The 21,187-nt window shown below is 47.8% G+C and overlaps 1 protein-coding gene and 1 non-coding gene across 6 annotated transcripts in view; both read right to left on the minus strand.

Moving 5' to 3' along the window:
* Positions 1-21,116, minus strand: part of DPP3 (dipeptidyl peptidase 3) — a 36,419-nt gene extending 15,303 nt beyond the window's left edge. The window contains exons 1-9 of one of the 5 annotated variants that reach the window (XM_015067970.3): positions 19,424-21,116; positions 18,045-18,319; positions 9,206-9,295; positions 8,477-8,614; positions 7,571-7,645; positions 6,848-6,941; positions 3,123-3,253; positions 2,882-3,012; positions 2,748-2,806 (exon numbers count right to left, since the gene is read on the minus strand). In XM_015067970.3, the coding sequence (XP_014923456.3) occupies positions 2,748-2,806; positions 2,882-3,012; positions 3,123-3,253; positions 6,848-6,941; positions 7,571-7,645; positions 8,477-8,614; positions 9,206-9,295; positions 18,045-18,319; positions 19,424-19,475 (1,045 nt within the window). In that variant the 5' untranslated portion in view covers positions 19,476-21,116. The other 4 variants (XM_015067968.3, XM_027045879.2, XM_027045880.2 and 1 more) reach the window with 4 other exon arrangements.
* On the minus strand, positions 10,314-10,420 carry LOC113595532 (U6 spliceosomal RNA). The gene has a single exon (XR_003416060.1). It is a non-coding gene; the product is annotated as a U6 spliceosomal RNA (small nuclear RNA).
* Positions 21,117-21,187: the final 71 nt, after the last annotated feature.

Consider the following 21,187-nt stretch of genomic DNA (forward strand, 5'->3'; position numbering starts at 1 on the left):
TGGGTAACACCTGAGATGGATCTTAAAGGAGATCGCGGGGAGCACATAGGGGGCGGTGGGTAAAGGATCGGATTCCCAGTGGAAGGGACTGCATGAACAAAAAGATGCTCTTCTTTTTGGAGAAACTGAGCTGTCCTGCATGGCTACAGCATCTGACTTGCACAGTGAGGCTGCTATGCAGGAGGGCTGGGGCTGATCCTTTTAGATTTAAAAAGGAGTTTTTAAGCTAGGAGTTCCCAGCTTAAAGCACAGTTTCTAAAGTTGTACTCCATAAAATGCTGTTTCTATAAAGGCCTTCATAAAGAAAGAGCTTCCTGGTTAAATAAGTTTGGATACCACTATGTGCTCTATCACTAACTTCTTAGAGATTCCTAATGTACGTTTGCATATTAGAGGTCCTGAAGAGTCCTGTAGGCAAGACCCCTTGCTGCTTAGCACTGAACCCTTCATGGTGTAATTCGTGTTAACCCTGCATGACCTATACCTTGGAAAGGACTGGCCTAGACTACTGCCTGGTCAGGCTCTTGCAAAGAATGGATTAACTTGGCCAAGGGTTAGACTGGACGAAGCCTCCCTGTCTGGAGCCACTCTGTCAGGTGGAACTGACACCAGGCCAGAAAGCTGGGATGATTAAAATAACAAAGAGGGGCACCTGGGTGGCTCAGTCAGTGAGGCGTCTGACTTCAGCTTGGGTCATGATCTCACGGGTTCGTGGGTTCAAGCCCCGCATCGGGGTCTGTGCTGACAGCTCAGAGCCTGGAGCCTGCTTCGGATTCTGTGTCTCCTTCTCTCTCTGCTCCTCCCCCATTCATGCTCTGTCTCTCAAAAATAAATAAAAGCTAAAAAAAATTTAAAAAAATATAATAAAATAGCAAAGAAGAAAAAGCAATCTCAGGGACTGGTTAAATAAATTAGGGGGCGGCTATATGATGGCACACCATGTAACTGTTAGACGTGTAGCACAATATTGAATGTCATGGGAAATTATAATATTATGCAGCTACTGAAAAGAACATGGGGGGAGCCTGGCTGGCTCAGTTGGTAGAGCATGTGACTCTTGATCTTTGGGTCGTGAGTTCAAGATCCACGTTGGGTGTGGAGCCTACTTAAAAAAATAAATAAGTAAAAGTGAAAAGAATATTGGGGCGCCTGAGTGGCTCAGTCAGTTGAGCATCCGACTTTGGCTCAGGTCATGACATCACGGTTCGTGAGTTTGAGCCCCGAGTCAGGCTCTGCGCTGACAGCTTGGAGCCTGGAGCCTGCTTTGGATTCTGTGTCTCCCTCTCTCTCTCTGTCTCTCTCTCTCTGCCCCTCCCCTGCTTGCACTCTGTCTTTCTCTCTCTCAAAAAGAAATAAACATTAAAAAAATGTTTTTAATAATAAAAAATAAAAATAAAAAAGATAAAAAGAACATGGTAGGTCGATACATACTGATTTGAAAAGATATCCAAAACATTCAGTAAAAAAAGCAAGTGGCAGAACAATATATACAGCATGACCTCATTTACCTGGACGAATTAAAAGTTGCGTGTGTGTGTGTGTGTGTGTGTGTGTGTGTGTGTGTGTGTGCGCGCTTAAACAAAGCTCTGGAAAGACCTATAGTGAACTGTGAACAGTGGTGACCTCTGGAGAGGAGTGTCACAGGGGGGAAATTTCACATTGTATCCTACATACTTAGGTATTGTTCCAATTACTTACAACAAACATGGATTTTTAAATCCCCCCCCACACATTTTGAAACATTTACAGCTCTATATAAAAATGAAAATCACAATGTACATTCCCAATTTTAACCTTGAGGTGGGTGTAATCACAGATGATTTCTTTTCCTCTGCTTTCAAAATTTGTGACCACGAACATGGACTAGTTTTCTAATAATCACAATGAACTGGGGTAAAAAGGGGAGCCTCTGAGATCAAGGCTGCTTAGGAGATTCTGGGGTCTTGACCCTGAGAGAGGCCTGGAGAATCAGGACCCAGGCACAGAAGCTGCAGGTGCACACACCTGTCCTCCCCTCTGGTACCTGCATCACCTGCCCCCTCGGCCTGCATCTATGAGCTCAGATCTAAGCTGCCCCCAGGGGCTGTTGGGGCTTTTCTCTCTCCTCCCAGGCTAATCTCTCTGGCTTCTAGCAGCTGGATGCTTCAGACTCTATCTCCAGGGGCTGGGGAGGATAAGGCTTGGCACAGAAGTCTAAATCCTCAGGCTGGATGCCTGGGGATATGGGCATAAACATGGAGGCTAAGGCAGCTTCCCACCTGCCCTGGGATGACAGCAGCCAAGTCAAGTTCACAATCATGATGTTAATTATGCTCCCACTCACCCAGCACCTTTCATGTGCCTGGCATTGCGTTGACAGCCTACATAGAATACCTCACTTCCCACGACACCTGAAAGGGAGTGAGGGATGCTCATCTCTGGGTTTACACAGCTGGGGAGGTCACACAGCCGGTGAGTGGCAAAGCTGGGCTCTGGACCAGACAGCAAAGGCAGAACAGCAAAGTGGCTCAGAGCCGAGGTTCCAGGCTTAGCCACTCACCAACCTCTGTAACCACCTCTGTACAGTGAGGATAGCAATTCTCATGGGACGATGATGTCCAAAGGAGCTAATACAGTTAAGGGCTACGTGGTAAATCATCAACACTGGTTCTGATTATTGTTGTTATTACTGCCAAGGGGGGAGGGGAGAACTCTCAGGAGACATGGGATAAGGGTTTGTAAGCTGACCCCCTTCTCCCAGAAGTTACCTTCAAACTCTCCACGGGAACCAAAGGGGTCTCGGTAGCTCTCGATGAACCCGATGTAACTGGGGGAGAAAAGGGCAGAGATAGAAAAGGGGCAGGCAGGAGGGGGGCAGCCGGGGTGAAGGCTCGTGCCTCACCTCTCTACGATGGGGCCTTTGTCCTGTATCCAGAAGCGGGAGCCCCTCTTGTGGGCCTCGATGGAGCCCTGGGTGAAACTCTCTATGTACTGAGCCAGCATCTGTTCCTGCCGGCTGTTGGCTGCATATGCCTGGGGGGGAGCAAGGGTCGGTCAGTCTCAGGCCACCCACTTGTCCTGACTTGTCTCTGATGCCCAGAGGGATCTGGAGCTGGCACGCCTCAGCCCCCAGCCAGCCCTACCTTGGCTCTCTCCAGGTGCTCCACCACCTTCTGGAGGATAGGTGCATAGTCCCCCCGCGTCACCTGAAAATGGTTCCCACGGAATTCGTAGCTCTTCAGCCTAGACGTCATTTCAGAATGCAGAGCAGACTCTGAGGGAAGAAGGATTGCTAGTGTAAAACACCCCAGCAGGCTTCGCACCGTGACACTCTTTTATTCTAAGATCTTCCACAACTCCCCACTGCCTACGGAAACTAGTATAAACTTTCATTTTCAAATATACATATATTACCTAATATGAAATGTTCTTTTTCTCTTTTTAGAGAGAGAGAGAGTGCATGAGCGCGGGAGAGGTGCAGAGGGTGGGGGAAGAGAGACAGAGAGAGAGAGAGAGAGAGAGAGAGAGAGAGAGAGAATGAATCCTAAGCAGACTTCACACTCAGCGAGGAGCCCGACACAGGACTTGATCCCACAACCCTACGATCATGACCTGAGCCGAAATCCAGAATCAAACACTCAACCAACTGAGCCACCCAGGCACCCCCATAATATGAAATGTTCTTGGGGCGCCTGGGTGGCTCAGTCAGTTGAGCGTCCAACTTCAGCTCAGGTCATGATCTCATGGTCTCTGAGTTCAAGCCCTGCATCGGGCTCTGTGCTGACAGCTCAGAGCCTGGAGCCTGCTTCGGATTCTGTGTCTCCCTCTCTCTCTGCCCCTCCCCTGCTCACGCTCTGTCTCTCCCTCTCAAAAATAAATAAACATTAAAAAAATTTTTTTGAAATGTTCTAAGTATTGCACACATGTTAACTCATTTAAGCCTCACGTCAGCTCTAGGGGGAGTGATCTCCATTTTACAGGTGGGGAAACAAAGGCACCGAGAGGTAAAGTAAGTTTCCGAAGGTCACACGGGCAGCAAATGGCAGAGCAGGATTCAAACCTAGGGTGGCAAACTGTATTTGAAAAGACAGCTATCCCCTAAATGTAATCACAGCGGGTCTTACAAGGAGACAAGAGGGTGAACAGGAAGTAGGAGACGTGATGAGAGAAGGAGGTTGGAGAGAGGGGAGGAAGGGGACATGAGCCAACGAGAGCAGGCAGCCTCTAGAAGGTGAAGCTGAAACAGTATTTCCCTGGAGGCTCCAGTTCCTTCTGGAACTTGTTTTTGACTTTGGACCTCCAAACAGCGGCCAAATAAATGTGTGTTGTTTTATGCCACCGAATTTGTGATTTGTTGTGTTTTGCTTGTTGTTCCTGAGCAGTACGATGTACTTCTAGATTATGTTTAAGAAAAAAAGATAACCATGGTGCTTCCCATGACCCAATGTGACATTTCCCATGTCCCAAATGTGACATCCCCCATTAGGATGCGGGGGCTCTTTTCCGTCCTCTTGACGCTGGGCAGACTTGCGACTATAGCAAAAGTGATGCTGAGACCAGGTCCTAGATGGTGACACAGCTCCTGCCCGGCTCTCTGGGAACCCTAGCCACCATGACTGATGCAAAGAAACCACATGGGGTGCTTTGGCCCCTGCTGAGGTCCCGGCCAGTAGCTAGCATCTTCCACCAGATGTGTGAGTGACAGCCTGCGGGTGATTCCAAACCCCTGGCTATTGATGACCCCCCCAGCCTCTGAGTTTTCGCAGCTGAGGCCTCGGACATCGTCACCAGGGACCAGCTGTTCCTACCGTGCCGCAGCCAAATTACCGACCCAGAGACTCTGTGAGCATGAAAAGGTGGGTTTCCATCACTAAATTTGGGGGGCATCTGTACAGAGCAATAGATAACACCACAGGTACACCCAGGCAGCCTGGCTCCGAGCGGTGTTCTCAGGCACTGTCCTGTACGCAGTAGAGTATATGTAAGTACAGGTCCAGCTTCTCCTCCCCCGAACCCAATATCCCTTTCCTTAGTCAAATCAAACTACTCGCCAATCCTTAAACTCCCCTTCCACTGTGCTCTGGGGCTCACGCTGTTCGCTCCACCAGCAGCGTGGGTCTCCAGCCATCTTCACCTCTTCACACAACCAATATCTGAGTTTCTGCCATGTGCTGGCCAGTGGGGAGACACTGGTGAATGAAACCTACAATTCCTCCCCTTGAGGAGCCTGTAGTCAACAGCAACTGCAAGAAACCTGGGGAATTACTGGGTGTTGCTGGTGGGAAAAGAGAAGGAAAGTCATCGAAAGGCAGGGAAAGGTCCTGGAGGTGATGTTCAAGCGCAGTCTTAAGGATGAGTAGATATTCATCACATGAGCCAAGGGAGGGAAGCATTTGAGGTGGGAAAGGGATCAGATTGTGCCAAGTCCTGGACAGCATACATGAGAACAAGGGGTTTTCAGAGAACTGGAAGCTGCTGAGTGTGGCTGGGGCAGAGTCTAAGTGGGAGGCTTGCAGGAATATGAGGCTGGGGGCTGGGAGGAGGCAAGTGAGTGGAAAAGGGAGGGCCAGGTTGCAAAGGCCCTCACAGGGGCCTGGATATTTCTGTCCATACCGAATACATTTCCTTCTCACCTGGGAACAGACCCCAACTTTCCTCTGAGAATCCTCCACCAGGACCACCTCCGGTTCAGGTGAGTGGGAGGGGCTGACCTCATCACCTGGCTCTGAGGTAGGCTTGGGATCAGGGTCTAGACAATGAGATATCTGTCCCTGACCACAGGGATTGGTTCACAGATAAATATGGTATGCAGGATAGGGAAACTGGAGCCACTCCCAGACCTTATGAAGAAACTTCTGGGAGAAGAGGGCTCTCTTTCTGCTGGACTGGCCAGGCTGGTCCACTATCAGGCCCCGTGTGGGAGGAACATGCCATGGATGAAGTCAGAGAGCTGAGCCAAGACACGGAGAGAGAAATTTCTCAGGATACTGTCTGAGCAGCTGGATCCAGCTGTGCTTGAAGCCATCCTACTCCAGGCTTCTTAATTACCCAAGCCTGTTAAGTACTTGGGTTCCGGTTCAGGCAAATTTGAAATAGACTCTTCATTTGCAAAGAGTTCTGAATGACAGGGGTGCCTGGGTGGCTCAGTTGGTTAAGTGTCCGACTCTTGGTTTCAGCTCAGGTCATGATCTCTTGGTTTGTGGGATCAAGCCCCATGTAGGACTCTGCACTGACAGTGTAGAACGTGCTTGGGATTCTCTATCTCTCTCTCTCTCAAAATAAACAAACATTAAAAAAAAAAAAAAAAAGAGTTTTGAATGATACAGCCCTTAGGGGTGGATTTGGGCTTTACCCTGAGGGTACCTGATAGTTAGGAAGCAGACTTTAGTACGTTAGCCATCTCAAACTTTCTAGATTCCCCCCAGCCTCCAAGACATATATGGTCTTCACTGATGTATAGTCTGGATTTCTCTTCTAGGCTGTCAAGGGGCATATGGCCCAGCCTCTCTTCCCATTATTTACGTGGGTTGTTATTTTTTGTGATGGGGATCATGCCCAACACGGCTCCCGTTAGAGGCTTGCAGCAGTAACACCTGCCAAGTGGAACGGAACCCCTTTCCCTGTCGTCATGTTTCCCCCATTTCTTTACTGTCACAGCCAGCACTGGGGCAAGCATTCCCTCACAGGTACCCCTGTACACAGAGCACGGCACCCGGTGAGTCTGCAATCCACATGCGCCGTGACTATTATGACCGTTCTTCCCTGCAGCTCCCGCATAACCCACCAGCCCCTGTCCTCAGTCCAGCCCCCTCTGCCCTGGTCCAGGAGCACTGAGGCAGGAGTAGTAGGGGTATGTGAAGCAGCTCACCCGTGCCAAGCACAGAAGCCAGCCGCACCTCATAGCGGGGCTTCCCATCCTGGTCGACATCCTTGAAGAGCCGCGTGTTGTAGGCACTGAGGTTCTGGAAAAGACCAGGGCATGGGTCTGGGGAAGGGTAAAGTCCAGAGGGGGCTGCAAGGTGGGAGCAGGGAAAGGGTCACACCAGGGAGAGAAGATACAGAAGCAAAGCAGGCCGGGGCCGCTGGGGGAAGCTGCCCGAGGCAGCTGGACTGGGGTGGGGGAAACAGGTGGGCAGGCGGGCCAGGCTCTCCAGTTCTGCTCTACATGCTGAGCACTAACGTTTACTAAGTGCTGACCCGACTGTGCCCAGCACTGCATGCCCTCAGCTAACCCAGGGCTCTGCGAGGCAGCAGACGTGAAACTGGTCACACAGCTTCTGGGAGGTTCATGTTGGCTTCATGTGGAAGCCAGGGCCCAACGGGAAGCGGCTCTGATGCTCTGTGTCGTCCTGCCCTGAGGCTGTCATTAAGGCCTTCAGTCTGGGGCGGGCGGGGGCAGCTCTGTCACAGCCATGCGTGGGAATGTCATCTTCACTGGGGCCAGGCCAACTCTTGGACAAGGATTCCCAAGTCTTGTCCGCCTCAAACACCCAAGATGCCAGTGTCTCTGGTCCCAAGCTGAGACCCAGAGTGGGTGCTGGCGATGAGTGGGTCCCATCAAACCACTGTCCTGAGTCCCTGGTCCTCAAACCTGTGAGTCCAGAAAGTCTTGGGCCAGTTTGGCATCTTCCATGGTGCAATTCCCGGAGAAATAGGTGGTGATTCCCTGTTGAGGAAGGGGATGGACAGGAAGAAGGAATTGCTGAGGTGGGGAGACTCCCTTCCCAGCACACTTCCCCCCACAGCCCCAGGTTTCCTGTACCTCCTCCCAGCAGCCTCCACCCTGCCCCCTCCATCTCTTTCCTGGGGGAAAAACTGTAACACAAATAACAAAGAGAGGTCCGTCTCTAGCTTTCCTGCAGCTCCGCTCCAGTCTTTCACAGGCTGGCCCCTCGCACAGGCTTGTCACATCCCTCACACCACGCAGCTGCTGCGTGGCCTCCAGGGGCGGGAAGCCTAGGCTCCCTCCTCTCCCTTCTTCCCTTCCTCAGCTCCCTCTCACTCTTGGCTCCTCTCCTTCCCTTCTGCACACACCACCCCAGACTTCAGAACTGGAAGGGCTTTCAGAAAGCTCTCCATCCAGGGGCGCCTGGGTGGCTCAGTCGGTTAAGCAGCTGACTTCGGGTCAGGTCATGATCTCACAGCTTGTGAGTTCGATCCCTGTGTCAGGCTCTGTGCTGACAGCTCAGAGCCTGGAGCCTGCTTCAGATTCTGTGTCTCCCTCTCTCTCCATACCTCCCCTGCTCATGCTCTGTCTCTCTCTCAAAAATACACAACAAGCATTTAAAAAAAATTTTTTTAAGTATTAAAAAAAGGAAAGAAAGCATTCCATCCAGCTTGCTTCCTAGTTTACAAATGACAAAACTGAAGCCCACAGTCGTGTGAGCAGCTCGGCCTTAAGACTGTGAGGCAAAGCCCACTGCCTATCAGGTACCCTTCCCTCCATGCCAGGTAGCCTCAAAGGATTCCTCTCTCCTGTATGGTTGGGGGGCCTCACCTCCTTCCCCAGCCCGAGGTGTCGAAGCCGCGGCTCCAGAGAGAACATGAGCTCCCCGCAGGTCTGCCAGAGGCTCCTGACTTCTGCCGGGTTCTGCTGAGCAGCCTTACTTCCCAGGATCACACGTTCCAGCTTCTCCTGCAGGAGAGGAGAGGCCATTGGCTCGGCCACACCACCCAAAGCTATCTTCTGTACCCTCCACACCCACCCCGCAGCCTAAGACCTTCCGGCTCAAAGTGCGGTCGATGGACCAGCGGTGTTGGTGTTGCTGGAGAAATGTCGATGCTCAGGCCCCGCTGCAGACCTGTTCAGCCAGAAGCTGCATTTCAACAAGACGGCCACGCAATTTATGTATGCAGTTAGAGCTCAGAGCCCTGGTGTAAGAACTGCATCTGTCGGATGTGCTTGGTCTCCACAGTGCCAGTGAGGGACGCCCATGCCCAGGCCTCTCTACCATCCCCAGCAATGACCAGGCCCGAATTTTACAAGCACTTCACAGTTCACAGAACATTTCCACATCCTTCCCCCGTGTGACGCTCAGGTGAGCACGGTCAGGAAGAAACGCTGCTTTCCCTTTATATGTGAGGAGGCTACAATGCCCAGCAAGGCTGGCTGGCTTACCCAGAGTCATGCAGCATGGCAGGGACATGGTCAAGGCTCCGCGTAGGCTCCCACTACCATCCCACTGGCCCCCAATTCCTCACCTTCTCCAGCCTTCCCTCAACTCACCTTGGGCAGGTTGGGAACAAACTTGGTGTCACCAAAGGACTTGTAGTTGCCCATGTTGGAGTAGATACCTGCAGCATAGACCAGGAACGCCTAGGGGAAGGTGGGCATCAGAGACCTGGAAACACAGCCTCCCCCACCCCAGGGAGGTTCCCTCCTGAGATATTAACACCCAGAGGAACCAGTATAGGCGAGGCTGGGAAATCTGGGGGCAGGATCCAGATCCCAGCAGGACCCAGTCTGGCCACAAAATACTTTCACAGACCAGTCTTCACACACCCATTGTCCAGCCAAACCAGTCTTTTCGGCAGCCCCCAAACACATCCACCTTTGTTCCCACTCTGCCCAGCACCTTCTCAGCTACCTGCAGCCATCTCACCTGACCTCAAAAGCCCAGTTTAAACACTGGCTCCTTCCAGGAAGCCTGGGTGGCTCAGTCAGTTGAGCGTCTGACTTCAGCTCAGGTCATGATCTCATGATTCGTGGGTTTGAGCCCCACATCAGGCTCTGTGCTGACAGCTCAGAGCCTGGAGCCTGCTTCAGATTCTGTGTCTACCACTCTCTGTCCTTCCCCACTAACGCTCTGTCTCTAATATAAACAAAAAAATTAATAAAAAAACAAACAAAAAAACCACACTGCCTCCCTCTGCAGAAAGCCTGTCCTCTGCCTCCAACCTGCCAGGAAGCTGTCATTGGAAACATCAAATGTTACAGCTGGAGAGGCCATGATCATCTGCCCTATGGCTTTCACAGGCCAAAAACTTAGGTCTCCCTTCCTCTGGCAACAAGACCTCAGTCTTCCTCTTGAGAAGGGAGGGACTCTCCCTTCCCTAACTCTGGGGGTAGGCATAGGCTCAGGCTAGACCGTAAAAGCCCTACCTGGGCAATTTTCAAGTGGTAAAGAGCCTCTATTTTTATACTAGGGATCAAGTCTGGAGCCCCTGGAGCTCCACTACTGGAGGAAAGAAAGCAAAGCTGAGAGATGAAGATTGCATCACAATGGCATCACTGAGCCCCTGAATCTAGCCATGCCTGAAGCCTGCCCTAGCCCTGGACTTTTCAGTTGCGTGAACCAATAACTCTTTTTTTTATTATTTATTTACTTAATTTTAAAAAATTGGAATGCTTCATGAATTTGTGTGTCATCCTTGTGCAGGGGCCATGCTAATCTTCTCTGCATCGTCCCAATCTTAGTATATGTGCTGCTGCAGTGAATACACTATCTCTTTTTAAAAATATCTTATTTTTTAGAGCATTTTAGGTTCACGGCAAAACTGAGCAGAAAGTATACAGATTCCCTATGTACCATCTGCCCCCACACATGAACAGCCTTCCCTGTTATCAACGTCTTCCACTAGAGTGGTATATTTGTTACAACTGGTGAACCTACATGGACACATCATCACCCAAAGACCATAGTCTACATTAGGATTCACTCTTGGCCTTGTGCACTCTATGGGTTTAGACAAATATTTGACATATATCTACCATTATGTAGATTACTCTGTACTATAGAATAGTTTCATTGCCCTAAATATCCCTCCCCTCACTGCCTGGCAACCACTGATTTTTACTCTCTCCATGTCCAGAATATCATATAGTTGAAATCAAATGCATGTAGGCTTTTCAGATTGGCTTTTTAAAGTTTGTTTGTTTGTTTGTTTGTTTGTTTACTTAGAGAGCAAGTAGAGGAGGGGAGAGGGAGAGGGAGAGAGAGAATCCCAAGCAGGCTCCATGCTGTCAGCACAGAGTCCGACATGGGGCTTGAACCCATGAACCCTGAGACCATAACCTGAGCCGAAGTTGGGTGCTTAATTGACTGAGATACCCAGGCGCCCCTCTTATTGTTGAGTTTTAAGAGTTCTTTATATATTCTGGCTAATGGTCCTTTATCCTATATCCTATATCTCAGTCCTATATCTCTTGCAACTGGTTTTTCCCAGTCTGTGGCTTGACTTTCCATTTGCTTGACAGTGTCTCTGACAAAGCAGAAATTTTTAATTATACTGAAGCTCCACTTATCAATTATTTCTTTACAGATAATACTTGACATTGTACCTAAAAAGTCATTTCCCTACCCAAGGTCATCTAGATTTTCTGTTCTCTTCTGGGAGTTTTTTAGTTTTGCATTTGTGACCCACTTTGCATTAACTTTTGTTAAAGATGTAAGGTCCACATCTCGTCTACATTCTTTTTCTTTTCTTTTTTCTTTCGTCATGTTTCTTTTTTTTTTTGTTTTGTTTTAAGGCTTATTTATTTTGAGAGAGAAAGTGCTTGTGCATACATGCACACAGGGGAGGGGCACAGAGAGAGGGACAGAGAATACCAAGCAGGTTCTGTGCCATCAGCACAGAGCCTGACATGGGGCTAAAACCCACAAACCATGAGATCATGATCCAAGCTGAAACCAAGAGCTGGTGGCTTAACCGACTGAGCCACCCAGGTGCCCCCCTTTTATTTTGCACGTAGATGTTTCAGAACTATTTGCTGAAAATTTCAGACTATTTTTACCCCATTGTGTTGCCTTTGCTCCTTTGTCAAAGATCAGTTGACTATAATTATCGGGGTCCATTTCTTGGCTCTTTATTCTATTCTGTTGATCTATTTGTCCTTTTGCCAACACCACACTGTCTTGATTACTGTAGCTTTATAGTAAGTCTTGAAGTTGAGTGGTACTGGTCCTCTAACTTTGTTCTTTTTCACTACTGTGTTGGCTATTCTGGGTCTTTACCCTCTTTCCTCAGTATTGTGTTGAAAATAAAATCACTTGCTGGGATTTTTATTTGGGTTGCACTGAATCTATAAAGTTGGGAAGAACTGACATCTTTTTATTTTTATGTTTATTTATTTTGGGAAAGAGACAGAGGGAGCACATGAGTTGGGGAGGGGCAGAGAAAGAGGGAGAGAGAAAATCCCAAGCAGGCTCTGCTCTGTCAGTGCAGAGCCTGACTCAGGGCTCGATCTCACGAACCATGAGATCATGACCTGAGCTGAAATCAAGAGTTGGACGCTTAACTGACTGAGCCACCCAGGTGCATCAACTGGTGTCTTGACAATGCTGAATCTTCCTGTTCATGAACATGGAACATCTCTCCATTTATTTAGTTCTTTGATATCTTTCATCAGGTTTGTAGTTTTCCACCTATAGGCCTTGTACATTGTTGTATTTTTAACTTATGTATTTCACTTTCTTGTGTGCTACTGTAAATAGTATTATGTTTTTAAGGTCAAATTTTGTTCATTGCTGCTGTATTGAAAGCAATAGACTTTTGTATATTAACTTTATATCCTGCAACGTTGCTTTAATTGCTTATGAGTTCTAGGAGGTGTTTTTTGTCAATTATTTTGGATTATGTAGATGATCATGTTTTCTGTGAACAAAGACAGTTTTGTGTCTTCCGTCTCAATCTGCATACTTTTAATTTCCTGTTCTTGCCTTATTGCATTAGCTAGGACTTCTGGAACAATGTTGAAAAGCAGTGGTGAGGGGACTTCCATGCCTTGTTCCTGATCTTAGTGAGAAAACTCGAGTTTTTCACCCTTAAATATGATGTTAGCTGTAGGGTTTTTGTAGATAGGCTTTAACTTTATCAAGATGAGGAGGCTCTTCTCTATTCCTAGTTTACTTAGTTTTTATGATGAATCGTGCCAGATTTTGTCAAATGCTTTTTCTGCATCTATTGATACGGTTGTGTGGTTTTCTTCTTCAGCTTGTTGATGTGATGCATTATTTACTTTCAAATACTGAGCCAGATTTGCACTCCCAGGATAAATCCTACTTGGTCATGGTATATAATTTTTTATACATTGTTGGATTTGATTTGCTAATATTTTGTTGAGGATTTTTGCATCTATGTAAATGAGAGATATTTGTCTGTAGTTTTCTTTTAATGTCTTTGTCTGGTTTGGGTATTAGGATGATGTTGGCTTCATAGAATTAATTAGGAAGGATTCCCTGTCTCTCTCTCTTTTGAAAGAGATTATAGGGAACTGGTATAATGTTATCCCTAAATGTTTGGTATAATTCACCAGTGAACCCATGTCAACCTGGTATTTTCTGTTTGGAAAGGTTATTAATTATTGATTGAATTTCTCTAATGTCCATGGGATCTATAGTGATGTCCCATCTTTCATGTCTGATATTAATAGTTTATGACTTCTCTCTTTTTCCCTTAGACTGGCTAGAGACTTTTTACTCATTATGGTCTGAATGTTGGTGTCTCCCATCCAATTCATATGTTGAACTCTAACCCCCAAAGTGATGGGATTAGAATATGGGGCCTTTGGGAGGCAGTTAGGTCATGAAGGCAAGAGCCCTCACCATTGGGATTAGTGCCCTTATAAGAGACACCAGAAAGCTCGTCCACCCATTCCACCATGATAGGACACAGTGGGAAGTCAGTATTGTGCAAACTTGAAGAGGGTTTTCACCAGAACTTGACTGTGCTGGTGCCCTGAATTTGGACATTCAGCCTCCAGAACTCTGAAAAATAAACTTGTTTATAAGCCACTCAGTGGTATTTTGTTATAGCAGTCCAAATAGACTAAAATATGTTTTGCTGATCTTTTCAAAGAACTACCTTGTGGTTTCATTAATTTTCTCTACTAATTTCCTGTTTTCAATTTTATTGATTTCTGCTCTAAAGTCAGACACTTAACCGACTAAGCCATCCAGGAGCCCCCTACTTATTTTTAATAAAGTTTTAAAAATTTTATTTGAGACAGCACACAAGCCGGGAAGAGGAGCAGAAGGAGAGAGAGAACCTCTCCACACTGAGTGTGGAGCCTGACACAGGGCTCGATCTCACAACCCTGGGATCAAGACTTGAGCCAACATCAAGAAGTGGACTCTCAGCTGACTGAGAGGGCACCCAGGTGCCCCTAGATCTGTCTATTTCTGATGCAAGAGTATTAAAGTCTCCAACTATAGTACTGGATTCATCTAATTCTCCTCACGGTTCTATCAGTTCTTGCCTCAAGTATCTTGATGCTCTGTTAGACACATACACATTAAAGACCATTGTCTTCTTGTAGAAATGACTCTTTTATCATTATGCAACACCCTCTTTATCCCTGGTAACTCTTCAGACTCTGAAGTTCACAACATTAATATTGCTGCTCCCACTTTCTTTTGATTAATGTTGGTATGGTATATCTTTCTCCATCCATTTACTTTTAATTTATATGTATCTTTAGGTTTAAGTGTGTTCTTGTAGACAACATATATCTGGGCCTTGTTTTCTGATCCATTCTGACAATCTCTGTCTTTTAATTGGTACAATTAGACCACTGACATTCAAAGTGATTATTGATACGGTTGGACTAATATCTACCATATTTGTTACTGTTTTCGATATGTTGTCCTTGTTTATTCCTATTTTTGTCTTCCATTATTTTTCTGCCTTTTTAGTAGTAACTGAGACTTTTCACATGAGTCTATTTTCTCTCTCTTCTTAGCTCATTAGTTATACCTTTTCACTTTTTAGTGACTGCCCGAAATTTTGCAATATACATTTATAACTAATCCAAGTCCACTTTCATAGAACACTATACTGCTTCATGGATAGTGAGTACCCTATGATAACAAAATAATTTTAATTCCTGTCTCCTTTCCCATGTATCATTGCTGTCCTTTATTGCACCTACATACAAGGAGACAGAAATATATGTATGTATAAATATGCATAAGAATAAGATAAACATAAGCACATATAATTGAATACACTGTTGCTATCATTATTTTGAACAAATGGCTATCTCTTAGATCAATTAAGAATCAACAAAAATAGAGGCAGCTATCAGTCAGAAGAGCATGTAACTCTTGATCTCGGAACTGTGAGTTCAAGCCCTACGTTGGGTGTAGAGAATATTTAAAATAAATATTCTTAAAAAATTTTTAAGTGTTTTATTTTACCTTCACTTACTCCTTTAATGCACTCGCTTTCTTAATGCAGATTTGAGTTTTGGACCTGTATCTCTTTTCTTTTCCCTGAAGAACTTTTGACATCTCTTGCAAAGCAGGTCTACTGGCAATACATTACCTCAATTTGTGTTTGAGAAAGTCTGTTTTTCCTTCACTTTTTTTTTTTTTGAAGTTTATTTATTTTGAGAAAGAGAGAGAGAGAGAGTGGCACAAGAGGAGGAGGAGCAGAAAGAGAAGGAGAGAGAGAATCCCAAGCATGTTCTGTGCTGTCAGCACACGGAACCCGACGTGGGGCCCGATCTCACGAACTACGAGATCATGCCCTGGGCCAAAATCAAGAGTCGGACATTCAACCGACTGAGCCACCCAGGCGCCCCTTCTTTCATTACTGAAGGATAATTTCACGAGGTACAGAATCCTAGGTTGGTGGCTTTTTCTCTCCACACTTCAAATAATCCAACCCACTTTCTTCTTGTCCATGTGGTTTCTGAGAAATTGGATGCAATTCTTATCTTTGCTCCTCTAAAGCTAAGGTCTACTTTTCCTCCAGCTTCTTCCAGGACTTTTTCTTTGATTTTCTGTACTTTGAAAATATGCCTAAGTGTAGTTTTTTATGACATTTAATATTCTGCTTAGTGTTCACTGAGCTTTGTGGATCTGTGGTTTAGTATCTGACATTAATGTGAGGAAATTCTTGGTCATAATTGTTTCAGATATTTCTTCTGTTTTTCTTCCTCTTCTGGTATTCCCATTACATACACGGTTCCCACAGTTGCTCTACGGTTCTCAGATACTCTGTGCTGCTTTTTTCAGTCTTTTTTTTCTCTTTGCTTGTCAGTTTTGAAGGTTTCTATTGGGATATACTCAAGCTCAGCGAGTCCTTCCTCAGCTGGGTCAAGTCTACTAATAAGGCCAGCAAAGACATTCTTCATTTCTGTGTTTTTAAACTTCTAGCACTTTTGGTTCTTTCTTAGGATTTCCATCTCTCTGCCCATCTGTTTTTGCATGTGGTCTCCTTTATCCATTAGGGCCCTTAGCCCTAATCATAGGGCTATTAATCATAGCTGTTTCAATTCCTTATCAGTCCACCATACCTGCTATATCTGAATCTGGTTCTGATGCTTTCTCTGTCTCTCCACACTGCGTTCTTTGCTTTTTTATTATGTTCTGTTATTTTTTGATAGCCAGACATGATGTACTGCATAAAAAGAACTGCTGTAAATAGGTAAATGTGATAGCCAGGTGTGGGAGTCCCAGAAGTATTCTACGGTCCCATGATTAGGTCTCATTAGTCTGTTAGTGAGCCTTTACCTCTGGACTGTGGACTCCACATGGGCTTCTCGGTCCTGTGTCCCCACCCCCCTTAGGTGGGACAGGATGACTTAGAACTGTCTGGAGTGGGATATTTCCCTCTGCCCAGGTCAGTTAGGTTCTGATAAAGCCCTAGAAGGTTAGGTTCTGGTGAAATAGTTTCTCCTGAGAGCAAACTGTTACAAACAGAATGTTCTGGCATTTTTCAAAAGCAGTTCCCTTTCCCTTACCCCTGTCAGAAGCACAAGGGGCTTTTTCTCTGAAACTCACTGTGAGGACCCGGTCAAGATCCTGGAGGTAAAACTCCCAAATGTGTGGGGGCCTCTCCTGTGACTGGGTTCCCCTGGAGTTTTTAACTCTCAGAGCTGTCCACACTGGAGCCTCCAGCAGTTTTTCAGGTACAGTTTAGGTTTTCCTACCCTAGTGCTGGTTGTGGGGAAGGCTTCTGCTCATGCATTTCTGCTGTTCAGTTGTGATCCTCTGTACCCACCTGTCTGTCTCTCCAATTTGGGAGCGGCAGCCCTGTGGCCTCATTTCTTTTAAGGACGTAAGAAAAGCTGTCGATTTTCTGGTTTGTCCTGCCTTTTACTTGTTAGGACAGATCGGTGACTTTTAAGTTCCTCACATGCTGGACTGGAAACTGGAAGTCATGAATTTCATTTTCACTGAAGCCAGTTTGAGGTGGCCTTCTGCTCTTTGCAAACAAAAATATCCCACTGGAAACAGTAGCACATGCAGGAATTTTCTATTTCCAAGCACTTGTCTCGCTGTTAACTCTTTTCATGGATAAATCAAGGCCTAGAGATGGGATGCTGATTACTAGAAGTTAAAACAAGGTAGAAGAAACAGCCTGGGCCTCAGCTCAGAGAGAAGCAATCCAATCCCTTTATTTTACATATAGAAAAACAGGCCACATTCTCATACATTCTGGGTGAAACCTTTGTAGAAGATGATTCAACAACATCAATCGATTATAAACGTACAGAGCCTTTGACCCAGCAATGCGACTTCTAGAAATAGATCCTACTCACACATGGCATGATCTCATTTATGTAAAGGACAAAATGAGGAACTGATACACATGTGCATGTACACATGTAGGTATGCAATACACAGAGGAATTAAAAGGCTGCACACCGCACCATCCAATGAGTGATCTTTGTATTTTGTGTCCTTCTGCATTGCAACAATGCACTACAAATGTATTCACATATTTGGCCAACAGACCCACGAACAAACAAAAACCAGAGGACAGGCAGGAACGCACAACATGGTGGATGAAGATCTGGTCCAGAACTCAGACCTCCCGATTCCTACCCTGGACTCATTCCTCTACTGCCTCTGAATCTCCACAGCTGTTGCCTTTACTCACAGCCCCTGTTAAATCACAGCAGCCACTATTTATCTTGGAGTCAGGTCACTGCAGCCCTAGAAGGTACAGACTACCCTCATGCATGTTTTACAGATAAGACTGAGACTCTAGGAGAGGAGGTTCCTGTATATGCAACCTTTGGTCTAATCTAAAGAGAAAGACCTTTGTACCCCTGCTTGTGGTCCCTCATACCCAGAAGCCCCTCAGGAAATGCAGGATGACCTAAAAGAACTGACCTGATACTCCTCCTCGGTAAGGCCCTCAGCCAGGGCATGCTGGCGCAGCTGGTCTGGGTCCTGGGCACGGAAGAGGCGGCTGAACAGGGCATAGATGTAGGGGGCCTCAGGGGAGGTCTGCAGCAGCACAGCCAGGCCTCCGTACCAGGCGGCCCGTGACAGATGGTGGGCATACAGGCGCTCTGTGGGTGACAGCAGGCGGAAGGCCTCGCGGCAGTCCAGGCTAGACACACCGATGTCATTGGGCAGGATGTACTGGGCGTCCGCCATGGGCCCTGCTGAGAACCATCACCATCATCACAGCCATCATTTACCACACACCTAGCTCTGCACTCTCATGCTCTCATTTAATCCTCCCCCAAACCCATTCACCAGATATGTTAACTGAGACTCAGAGGTTAGGTGACTCACCCAAGGATATTACAAAATACATTGGTGGGTCACATTTGGCCTGGGGCCCCTAAACCTTAAAGAATGAATTCAACTACCAGTATTACAGATGGGGAAACTGAGGCCCAGAGAGGCTAGGAGCTTTGCCTAATAACACAAGTAATAACACAGGGGAGAGATCAGAAGCAGAGACCTGCATCTCTAGACTCCCAGCAGGGGTGAGGGAGGGGGCACTCAGCCTCCCCTCCTCCTTCTCTGACTTCCTAAACTCCTCTTCAGAATTCTCCTGAATTGTGAATTCAGAATTCTTCAATTCCACCCACCACTGTGTTCAAAAGGACAGAGTTCCATGCTATCAGCTGGAAGACCCAGGTTCCAAACTTGGTTCAGCTCTAGACTTCTAAAATCAAGTCAGTTTTCACTTTTCCGTGCCTCCGTTTTCACCTCTGTAAAACGGGGGTGATAATAACGCCAACACCAGAACAGTGTGCAATCTGTCTCACTCTCATCCTTCTAACTGCCTTTTCCTTGGCCCTCCATCCTCCTACCCTCTCCCCCGTGCTCGGCCAGGGGAGCCTCGGAGCCGCAGAAGTTCGGAGCTGGAAGAAAACTCATTTTACAGACAGAGAGACTGAGGCTTAGAGAGGCCACGAAACTTACCGAATTCTCACAGCCCCGTTGGGACCCGGGACCTCCCAACCCAGTGCATTTTCCACACCGCACCCCCCCCCCCCGCTTACCCGGAATGAGTGTCCAGCCTCCCCCACCACTCCGGATGCTCCGCCCCAATAGCACTAACCCCACCTCCCGCCCCCGCCCCGGGTTAACTCTTTGCTGCCCGGAGGGTTCCTTGGCATAGGGGCCACAATGAATGTGGAAGGGGTACTGGATGGAAGGCAGAAAAAGAATGATCTTGCGTTCGGTCCAGACTCGCCCTGTCCCCCGAGGATGACGCACCGTGACCCCAAAACCCGGGCGCCGCGCCTCACCTGCAGCAGCTGCTCGGATCGCAAACTCACTTCCTGCTTCCGGCTCCCCCATTCATTGGGGCTCCGCGAACTCCGCCCCCCGCGGCCAATTGTCGGGCCTCGGGGCCCGGATGGGCGTCAGCTCCAGCCAATAGGCGCGCCTCGGCGCAGTCCTCCGGCCCGCCTCTCCCCGCCCCCGGGCCCTACAGGGTCGCACGGGGATGGCCCCTGCGGCCTTGGCCTTTGTCAGCGAGGGTGCTCTCGCGGGCCACTGGAACCTGAGTGGCTGGCCTGGCCGCGGCGTGGTCCCGGCAGACTGGGCTGACCAGGTCCCTCCGAGTCCGGACGGGGCGGCATGGGTGTCTGTACGGAGCACAGGGACTCCCCATCAGAGTCCCAACCCGACTCTGCTTTGGGTCCCCCACCTCAGTTTTGCAGGTGGAAACCTGCACAATGGAAGTCATGTGGCTCCTTCTTCCTCACTGGATTCGCGGGTCAGGCCGTGGAGATACTTAGGAGACTGCGACCCTACAGGGCGAGCTGCTGGGCTTAGGCTGTGATCACACCCTTGCAGAGACACGGAGAAATGCCCTCAAGTGCATCACTGCCCTGCCGTTGACTCGCCAGGGTCTTGAGATGCAGCTGCTAAACATCTCTGAGCCTTTGTTTCCTCGGCACAAAGGGGCGAGAGGCCTAGCAGTCTGTTGGTGCTTGGCCGATAACTTGATGGATCGGAAAGCTGCCTGTGACCCCAAAAGGCAGAACTGGGCCTGAGACTTTTGCACGTCTGGGTGGACTCACAAGAGGATATCCTGGGTGGAGCATGGCATGTAGAAGTGCCGGCACCAGGCCTGGGCTGAGTGGGGAGCACTGTGAAGGTCCTGGGTCAGTGTGGGAGGAGCCAGGCCATCTGAGGTCGAATCCAGCCTCCATTGCCTACTGGCTGTGTGGACTTGGGTGGGACACTTCACCTCTCAGAGTCTTTGGCTCCCTCAGCCAGAAAACCCGGGCTGGGCTAACACTTGTCTCCACTCCAGGGAGCGAAGTGATGAGTGGACAGTCTGCCCCCTAGTGTTGTGCCCAGAGGAACTGGAGAAAGGGAATACCTGAAATCCACATACTCTCCTCGCCATACCTTTGCCACACCTGTGTCTAGGCCCACAGCAGCATTTGCCCAGCATTGACGCCAGTTTCTCATTTACGAAAGTGCCTAAGGCCCTGCTTGACACAACAGTGCTACTTACTGTTGGCTCTGATGATGATTATCATTACAAGGAGCTCAATAAATTGATCTATGTCCTTAGGAAAGTCACCCTCTTCTTCCCTGTGCTTCAGTTTTGTCTTTAAAATGGGTACACTTCCTTGATTTGAGTGAATTTGAAATGTGCACCAGTAAAGGAGGTAGTGTTCTCCAGCCACCAGTAGGCAGCTCAGGCTAGCAAAAGATTCCAGCCCACTTGGGACCCTTAACCAAACTATGTTTTTATGATCACAGTTAATTTGAGCACACGAGGTCCTGTGTTAGCAGCTTGACATGGAGGATATTCCATTCTCGCAAAAACCCTGGTAGGATATCATTTTACCCATTGCAGGAGATGGGGAAACTGAGGCTAATAGGTTCATTGACTTCCCTAAGGCCACCCAGCCTATCCTCAGGTGTCCCCGAACAGGAGTCTAGCCTTCCCGACACCTTCCACCACACTGTCCCCTCCACTTGTCCCAACACACACACACACACACACACACACACAATCATATGGAGCAGTCCACTCACTGGAGTCATGA

The sequence above is a fragment of the Acinonyx jubatus genome, chromosome D1, assembly GCF_027475565.1.
Source record: "Acinonyx jubatus isolate Ajub_Pintada_27869175 chromosome D1, VMU_Ajub_asm_v1.0, whole genome shotgun sequence".
Classification (NCBI taxonomy): domain Eukaryota; kingdom Metazoa; phylum Chordata; class Mammalia; order Carnivora; family Felidae; genus Acinonyx; species Acinonyx jubatus.